This window comes from Platichthys flesus, chromosome 17 (assembly GCF_949316205.1).
Source record: "Platichthys flesus chromosome 17, fPlaFle2.1, whole genome shotgun sequence".
NCBI lineage: Eukaryota > Metazoa > Chordata > Actinopteri > Pleuronectiformes > Pleuronectidae > Platichthys > Platichthys flesus.
The window spans coordinates 2,769,163-2,778,815 of NC_084961.1; the positions used below are offsets into that span (position 1 = coordinate 2,769,163).

Here is a 9,653-nt window from a genome sequence, read left to right on the forward strand (position 1 = left end):
CCTCTCAGTTGCACCAGAGTGTCTCTAACCATCAGTAAAGAGTCTGTCTCACAGTTTGCAGGTGACGGGTCCTCGGGGATGTGATCAGTGCCCAGCAGGGATCCAGACGCAGCAGCAGCACCCACGTTCACCCTGCGCTTCACCGACCGCTGCAGCAGCTCAGCAGACCGACACCATGCGAAGCCGGAACAAACAGTGGCAGCCTGTCCAACTGAGGAGGCTCCTGTGTGTCCCTGCTCCTTTGTGAAGTCCCAGTCTGATGGGCTCAACACACACTCACACACAGACACACACATGATCGCACACACTCACAGGGCTGCATGAAAAGCTCGGCCTGTCAGAGATGATTTGGTCATCCAGCCAGTAAAAAGGGTGAGAGCAGGAGAGAGGGCTCCGTGCAGCAGGTTGCACGCTCCAACGGACATTTGTGTTAATGCGCTGCAGCGACTTACGTAAGCTCCTCATAAAGAAAACACTCTGCAGAAAATAATTTAAAACAACTGCAAGAAAATAAAGCTTCAAGGGGAAGTAGATCCCAAAATACAAAGATCTGTAGCCTGGGATAAGAGCGTCGACCCTTTACTGGACATTAATAGATCGAATGGTGTTTTTCGTATTGAAAGTCAATTAGTGTTGTTGTTATTTTGCTGTTACATAAAGCTTCTGTTTTTTTTTTATGAGGCCACATTGTTGGTTCAGGGTCTCACTGGTGCTTCACTGGTTTTATACAGGCAGCACACTGGAGGACAAAAAACCACAGACATAAATAAGCATTGTCATTTTAAGTTTAATGATCAGATGATTGTGGGGAGAATATGTCGACAGCAAGAGTTTTCAGTGCTTAAATTCTGCATCTGAAAATGCCTCAGAATGTTGACTTTAATTTTATTTTATCTATTAAATATATATAGATTTGAACAGATGTACTGTGCATCAGATACGCTGAAATATAACATGTCATCAAACAAAAAATCTAGTTTATTGCAACTGTGTGTGTGTATAAAGGGCAGAGAGCTGGACCAGACTACAAGGTGCTGATTGTGCACAACATCAAGTGACATCACGTCTGCATCTGCTGCTGTTTCACGTCAACATCTGCAGACACGTCTAAAATATAAAATACAAACAATAGCTCCTTTTAAATGTGTTGATGTAATCTTTATTTGGCTCTGTTAAGGATTTTAAATGAAAAATAAATCTGTGAAATAAAAGTGCAGTAAAGTTCTTGTGTTAAACGTCTTTGACCGACACGGAGCTGAAGAGCTCTGGGTCTCGTGCGGCTGGTTTCTCCGGGTTCGGACCTGGACTCTGGATCAGAGGTTTGGTCATAGTCAGCTTCACTCCTGCTTGAGCCTCAGAGCTCTCTGCGTCTATCACCTGCCCAATGAAATGCTGCGACACAGACCAACACACACGAACCATCAGGGAGGAGGAATCCTTAACTCAGCAATGATGCGCTTTTCATTTATTTGATTTTGTCAATTTATTTCAAACAAGTTTTCTGCTCTTTTAAGACAGTAACCATTAATTTGACACATTTTATACAAATATAATCTTTCTAATTTCCATTATATCTCTGCTTGTATTTCCTAGTGTTTTGCTCATGTGTTGAGTAACTAAAGACCAGTTACACTCACTTCTCCTAATCTTCATGTTTTATCTTCTACAAACAAATGACTGAGACATTGTGTTGCAAACCTGATCGCACAATCTGTGTAGTCATGTAAATGTGTCGGTGACAAACCTCTGCAGGATGGACCGCAGGATCCGCCTCCATTCGTTTGGGTCTGGATGATTCCATGTCTTCCTTCCTCTGGGCTTTTACCTCCTGTACAGGAAAACAAGACAAACAGCACAGTGGTTACTGATGAGAATGAAAACAGGGTTATTGAAATATATTTGTATAATAGTGCATCAGATTTTGAGGTTATATCAGCAAATATCAAATGTACAACCTTCAGGACTTCATGGTTCGAGGTTTTGGAGACATAACTGTCCCAAGACTTCGCTGTGAGCTCCCGTTGTTTGAAGTGAGACTTTATCTGTGAGGAAATATATGACACAAAAAGTTCAAGTTATCAAAACAGTCCAAACCATGAGACAGATGTCTTCTGATGAAAACGTCCAGTGATTGAAACTTACAAGAAAGTACAAATTTAAAACTAACAGACAAGGTTGAGAAGCATGAGCCAGATGTTCTCTATTAATGTTTGAGCATTAGTTCAGGACACAAGAAGAATTTCTGGATCCACACATGAAATAATCTTTTCATGTAACTCATGGCTTCTCTGCTCTTTGTGTGTTTGCTGTGTGTTGTGTTAGATTGTCCACACCTCTGTGTACACGATCTCCTCCTCAGAAGCCTCCTCCTTCTTCTGCTGCTCCAGGATGCTGATTTGTTCCATCATCACCTTCCTGGCGGTGTCCTCTGGGATCTTACAGATTCGGCTCAGAGACTCCTGGTCGGGGCTGATCGGCCTCACGCCGTCCAGAACCAGCTCCCTGCTGACCTCCTCCCACACCTCACCGACCTACAGCACCACAGGGTTAGTTCAGACTATTGCAGCTCTTGAGTTTACGTCAAGTTGTGAGATGGGGTTTCCTGCACCTTAAAGTCCAGATATCTCCTGATGATGCCCAGAGTCACATAATCTTTGGCTGACAATCCGGGGAGGTCCAGAAAACCTGGGAGAGCGACAAGCATTTAAAAATATCTATATTTATAAAATCAGACCAAAGTAAAATCCCTGAGCTCTTCACTCTTTCTTACAAACACCACCACCACACGTTGCATCGTGGCAAGGGACTGACAATGTATCTGTAACCTCGATTTTTTCGTTTTTACCAAGTTTGCAGAAGATGGAGTAAATCTTCGAGCGCAGGTTCTCTGATATCTCCATCACTGCTGCACTCGGCGTGTTCGACAACAGCTGGGTGTCCTCCTGGTCACACCTGAGGACCAGCCTCTGGGGATCTTTAAAAAATCAGAGAGACAGAAAAATACCAATAACAAAATGATCACTCATGACAAATCCTGAATAAAGATGTTTTTGGTCCAGATTTCTTAAGGCCTGCCTGACCTTAGACCCACCAGCTCAACTCCTTTGTTTTCACCACTCATGTGAGTGAATGTGTTTTGTCTCCATCCCATAATTATAAGCATTAAACGCTTTCTTGCACTGTCTGAAATATTAATGACAAATGTGTGAGTCTCCTGTGTGTAATCTAATTTGAAAAACAGGTAAAGTGTTACTTCAGAAACAACTCTCGCATTTGTGTGTATCTTCATTTGATCTGTGATGATATAAGCTGCTCTGGATAACGCTGACTACTGAAAATAGTGAGTTCAACTGTATTTCTATGTAGAAAAACATGCATCACACCCCTTTGTGTTGTTGTAGTTGTGTAGTTGCAGACCTGCTATCCCTCCGTGTTGGTCTCGGGTGACTCCCAGCTCCTCCTCTTCCAGCCTCCACAGCTGCAGCAGGAGACTGGACGCTGTCCGCCCGCCCTCGTCCCTCCAGCTCAGGATGTGAGTCAGGGTGTTGGGGTTGTCACATAACTCCAACAGGGTGGCGAGAACGATGGCGTGCACACACCTCGGGCTCAACTGAGACAGATACACCCAACACAAAGAGACTGAGGTTTATATTTTCTCTAGCTGCATGAGGACACTGACAGACAGCTCACACCTTTCACCCAGAGCCACTTAAAGGTGTTTTCATTACATAATCACTGGAGGAAACTGGAGAGTAAATCAGCTGGAAATCGAAAACTTACAACAAGCAAGTCCAGCAGAAGAAACACTCCTTCTTTAACCAGGAAATAATCCTCTGTGGTGTAGCAGCCCACGATGCAGGACCTGGTGGGATTCAAAACAAATCACAGAAATTATCTCAGTCGTCTGGGTGTGAAATTAATAACAAGTTGCCAGAGTACACAACATTTACACAATTTGAATCTATAAAGCTGAGAAGTGACAGAACGCAGGAGCTGTGCTGATTCCTAACACGTCTTTGAGTGGTTTTAATCATCATATCAGAGTTTGTTGAGTTCCAGGTGAACTGACCACACACAGTCGACCGTGGAGAGGATGAGCTTGTTGTGACCCAGGCCGCTGTAGAACTTGTCCGGGCCTTTCTTCAGGAAATGAACTGTCATCTCAACTCCCTCTGCCCCGAACAGCTCCTGTGGCAGATCATCACACACGTTAGGTACGATTTGACACTGTACCTGGACATGTCAGGGTCTGAGCCAGGACCACATCTATCCAACCAAATGTCCAAAGAAAGGGATTCTCACAAATAACCAATATCCTCTGAGTAGTTTTAATAATGGCATAAAAGTAATTCAAACTCCTTTCTGGCAGATTCACCTTCCGGTGCATGTCGTTCTCACACAGCGCTGAAAGAATCAGCTGAATGTCGGACTTTATCTCCAGCGTCACCAGATCCTCCTCATCGGGACTCGCCTCCATCTGCATCAAAATCCCTGAGGAGACACAAAGGTTCCAACCTCGTTCTGCTGATGACACTCAGTGACATGATGCGATTTCACTTAATTCACCCATGAGCTGACTGATGGTGCCTTGGTCACAGAGGTCCTGGAGGACGGACTCTTCACCGAGAGACGTCACCGATCTGAGAACTCTGATGCAGTGCCTCATCTGAGCCTTCTTACTGCCTCGGCCTCCCGTGCCGTGGAAGCTGTGACAATCACCAAAGTAGGAATCTGAAACAAAATAGGAAAATATAATGGGTTTAATGTCTGGTGGTGGAAGGATTGTTTGGTCTAATCTAGAAAACGAGTTTAATGTATGTAGTTTGTATGTAAGAACCAAAACACTTAAAAGGATACTGCAAATGAAATACTTTTAAGTACCTGTCAGTGTCAGAGAGGAAAGCAGTTAAACTGTCATTTGAATTTTTAAAGCAAGTTGATCTTTCGGGTGGTTAAACTGTCAGTTTGGGTTCGAGAGACAGAAGTAGCTGAACTGTCAAGTGAGTTTTAAACATAGAAGTACGGTCGGGGGGGGGGGGCAGCTACGCAGTTAAACTGTCAGTTGAAGATTTACAGATAAAACCAAGTAAACTGTCATTTGAAGTCTTGAGGACGAAAGCAGTTAAGCTGAGAGTTGAAGAGTTGGAGGTGAAAATAGTCAAAGTGGGATGAACGCAGTGGTGTCACTATGGCAGCAGTTGAAATACACTCAGACCCATGGTGTTAAAGTGCATGGATGTTGCTCTATGACCTTTGACCTTTCAGATACGGGACCCCCCCCCCCCCCCCTGCTTGCCCACCTTGCCCCGTGCACCAGTCCAGCAGGAGCAGCAGGCGTGCGTTTCCCATACATGCCATGTACTCGTCCAGCATGAGCGGCGCGATGGTGGCCAGCGTGGCCAGTGCCTGCAGCTGGAGCTCCTCCTGCTGGATGGAGGACCAGTGACGCCCACCCGATCGCTGCCCAGCCGTGGTGGCAGCAGGTGGCTTCACCAGCGTCAGCAGGGCCAGCATCACCTGCTCCTCTCTGTAAAGCTGAGCGATGAGAGCACGGAGCAAACGTTCACACTCTAGTGATTCTATCAACTTACAGAGCTGCTGACTGAGACTGTGACTGACCTGCAGCGCGGCCAAATCCTTTGACATCAAAACCAACAGATTCAACAGCATCTTCTTCATCTTCAAGTCCTCGCTGTTGTAGCTGAGTTTGAAGTTGCGAACCAGGGAATTGTGAGTTTTCACTAAAATACAGATAAAGAAAAGCTTGTTAGTAAGAAAGCTGCTGTTGAACTCATGACTGAAATTGATTTATAGGAAAACCGTTGTCTTACACTCAGGAAATGTGACGAACACCATGAGCTGCTTCGCAAATAGACTCTCCTGAAAATGAGAGACATCATGTCAGACTGTAGCAGTAACACAACGTAAAGTCATCTCACTTCATTGCTCTGCTAAGTGTCTGTCCCGGACTCACAATGAGCAGATGGTTGGGGTGTTCAGCGATGAGAGTTGTGATCACGAGCAGATCGTTTCTGAGTTGGAGGTCTGAAGGTTGGAAGCCGCTCATCAGCTGGTGGAAGAACGCTTCCTTCAGGGATCTAAGAAGAAATGAAGAGACCACAAAACCTATTTCAACTTTAAATGTTGTGTTGACTTCCTTGAGCTGTTATTAACATTCCAAGATGATTTAGAAAGTTTTGATAAGTAAATGGTTAATCCCGATTCTTCCATGTTTGAAAACACCGGAGAACCTCAGGAGATGCCTACACAGTGCACTCCATGCTGCTGAGCTGAGCGGTGACCGTGGCCTTGCTGCCTCTCTCCAGCAGGTTCCAGAGGATCTCTGAGGAGTGGACCAGGACCTCACCGGACGGGTCGGGCTCGTTCATGTGGAGACAGATTGTCTCGGCTCCACGTGCATTCAGCATTAAAGCACAGTTCATATCTGCGGATGTAAAATGACATAAGAGGTGATTATTTATAAGAACAACTCATTGACCTGCTGACATTGACACAAGGACTCTTAAAATCACTGTTTTCATTGTTATCTGATTCGATTTATTGCATTATGCTCTCGAGGGCTGGCAGCTCCGTCTAATGAGGGAGGACGTCTGCTTGAATTGACAGGCCCAACCCATCCCCTCCTCCCCTCCCTCCCCTCAGTGAAAACCAGTTACTGACCAGAGGAGCCTGAGAGGATCTGAAGGGTCTTCAGGAGCTGCAGCTTGATGGTGGGCTGGTTCTCCAGAGTGCTCATGGAGAGAAGCAGCGTCTGGGCCACGTCACTGAGCTCCAGCAGCTGCAGCCTGTAGCCGGGGGAGGTTGACTGGAGACCTGCACAGAGAAGAAAGCTCTATCAGATATGACATACGACCAGAAAGTCCTGGAAACACTGAGGAAATAAAACAAACCAAGAGAAGATGAAAAAAAATATGAATGTTAGAACAGAAAGATGCATTTGAAAGTAATTGAATTCACTATCATTATAATTGTTTATCTTGATAGGATAGTGAGAACAAGTAGAACACAAACAAACCCCCAATAACTCAAAATTATAAAGAAATAACTATTTGCGAAGTTTACCATTATTCAGACAAAAGAAATGATGAAATAAATAAAACAGACAGACGCCACCACAGGAGCCATGAGAGAGTCTCACTTAGTGAAAGTCTAGAAAATCTGTTAGAGCTTAAAGTCCGAGGCTTCTTCCTGGTGGCGCTGTCCGTACCGTCGTGCAGATGTTTGGGAGCCACGTGGTTGTAGAATGATTTCACAGTTTCAACTATCTGTTGTCTCACTTCGGCGTCTGACACCCTCATGAGACACCCTGTGGACAGAGACACGTCTGTCAGTCACGTCTCCAGAAGCAAAAGTACAAATTATATGAAGGATATCACAGGTTTGTTATATCCATTTATAGCATTTTGAGACCATTAGAGAACATGAATGCACCATAACAATCACCACTAGAATAACATAAATTGACAAATGTAGTTTTAAATGTAAATATGAGCAGTAATATAAGAGCAGTGACCAAGCTATGACAGTTTAATAAGTTTACCCAAGTGGGAGATGAACTCTATGACGTCCTGAGCGTAGTTCAGCTCGTCAGATGCTTTCTCTTTCAGGAAGGGAAATCTGAGAGGAGGCACAGCAACACTTAGATGCTCAGATGAGCTCATGAGAAAATAGGTGGAAATATAAGCATTAACTTTCTTACCTGCAGATTTTAAGAGCCTCACACAATATGGGCAGATACTCAGGGTGCTCATTCACTTTCTCAGCACAGATATTGAGAATTCTAGTGACGTCTTTCAAATCCTTCAACAGCTGGAAACAGCTCAGGACGTTTAACACCAATTTTCAGCAGATGTTTGCTCATGCACAGAATCAAATCAGTCATCATAAGAGATGGGACTATTTCAGATCAGGCAAAATGCTGACAGACACGGAGACGCAGAGGTAAATTAGAGCCTTGGGAACAGCTTTTGGCTCCGTGTGCAGGTTGCATGAGAGAGGATCTATTTCCATCACTGCACCGGGAAACATTAATGAGGAAACTTTGACAATCTGCTGTCGTGTGTGTGACACCTCATGTAATCAGACGTGAAGAGATAAGGGCTTCATGGAAAGAGAAGCCGACCTCGTGGGGAGAGCTCAGAACATCATAACCAGGGGAAAGGATACGAAACCAATTTGGCTTCTCTTCAATAGTTTCTTCAGGACAAAAAGGTGCCTCTCCTTCAAATTAGCCTTCAGTAAAAAACAGAATAAACAGTATAATTCAATTCAATCACTTAAAACCAACACAAAAAAAACCAGTGGGTGTTCAACTGACCGTCAGCGGATCTTCAAGCAGACGAATCACCTTTGTTGAATCCAGACTTTTGGCACTGACCTGTTCAGACAAATACAGTTTCCACAGTATTTAAAAGTACTACTGTCTTTATAATGACTTGTCTTTAGTGACTCAACCACAAGATACACTCTGATTTATGAATTTGTTATAGGTCTTCTGAGAACGTGTCAAAATATTCTCCAATCCGAATCTGCCTATATCTAAAATGTGATTTATTTTTCTTTGCATTGATTCTTTAAAAATCTAAATTTATATTGACTTATACTGACATTGACTTTTTGGATTCTTGTGTTAATGTGTCATTTTAATACCCCTTGAATTTAAAGGTCACAGAGAAATAATCTTTTCTCATTAATTGGTGCATTTCTTTTATGGAGAAAACCAAATTATTATTATTATTATCTGGAGCCTTGGATCACATATTGTTTAATCCTGTTGTGCATTTTTTAAATGAGGGCTCTTTAATATACAACACTTATTTTATGATTGTATTAATATTAGTTTGTGATGGTCTAGTTTTCAAAATAAAACCTGAAAGATTAATTTGTTCTTTAAACCAAACAAGGCAATTTTCAGCGATATACTTCAAACACAGAGACAATAAGAGAAGAGTCACAGGAGTATAAAGAAAGACACATTTAAATATGATATAAACTTGATTAAACAGAAAGGTATCAATAACAGTAGAGTTGCACCAGTATAGTAAGAATATAAGCCCAGTGTTTACCTCCTGGTGCTGCCTCATGTCTGCTGCTCTGAGGATCTCCGGTTTCTTTCTCTGTACAACTTTCCCTGAATCCATTTGGGGAAAAAGTCAGGAAATGATAATTTATCTTCTCACTTCAGGAGCGAACGCGACCGTTGACTCCTCATCGCTCTCTGTGATGTCCTCTGGGTTTCAGTGACGTCACTCACAGACCCGGGTTAGAGTGCGGGTTAGCCCCGGAGCGACTTTAACTCGGACCTGGTTCGTTTCGAGGTGAGATAAAGTCCAGATCGACGTCCAGCGAAGGGGACGAACTCAGATTGTGGCAGCGGTAGCTCGTGGAGACACTTCCGGTGTCAACAGAAACTCCCACTGGCAGCTGCCTCTGTTGACTTGGTTGCCAAACTGATTAAAGGCAAAATATTTGTTATGAATTATTAGCTTCTACAATGTAAAAGCATCAGTGCGTAAACAAGACACAATCGGAACACAACAAACAGCTACTGACCCACCACTTTTGAACCCAGTTTTATTCTCATGTCTTCAGTATTTAATATAATTCAGTTAACTGACAATGACACCGTGGAT

At 43.5% G+C, this 9,653-nt stretch overlaps 1 protein-coding gene across 2 annotated transcripts; it reads right to left on the reverse strand.

The window, feature by feature from the left end:
- Positions 1-1,133: 1,133 nt before the first annotated feature.
- On the reverse strand, positions 1,134-9,382 carry LOC133972987 (cilia- and flagella-associated protein 69-like). Of its 2 annotated transcripts, none has more exons than XM_062410635.1 (23): positions 9,087-9,382; positions 8,339-8,398; positions 8,188-8,253; positions 7,721-7,830; positions 7,562-7,638; positions 7,160-7,327; positions 6,682-6,834; positions 6,268-6,445; positions 5,975-6,098; positions 5,832-5,880; positions 5,620-5,741; positions 5,301-5,535; positions 4,567-4,731; positions 4,376-4,491; positions 4,070-4,188; positions 3,781-3,862; positions 3,418-3,610; positions 2,846-2,974; positions 2,609-2,685; positions 2,334-2,531; positions 1,956-2,042; positions 1,745-1,828; positions 1,134-1,392 (listed from the first exon to the last, which is right to left on the reverse strand). In XM_062410635.1, exons 1-23 carry the CDS (start codon positions 9,159-9,161, stop codon positions 1,231-1,233), a joined length of 2,829 nt encoding a protein of 942 aa, XP_062266619.1. In that variant the 5' UTR covers positions 9,162-9,382; the 3' UTR covers positions 1,134-1,230. The 2 variants fall into 2 exon arrangements, with proteins under 2 accessions (XP_062266619.1, XP_062266620.1); XM_062410636.1 differs by having other exon boundaries at positions 7,229-7,327; positions 9,087-9,381.
- Between the last annotated feature and the right edge of the window lie 271 nt (positions 9,383-9,653).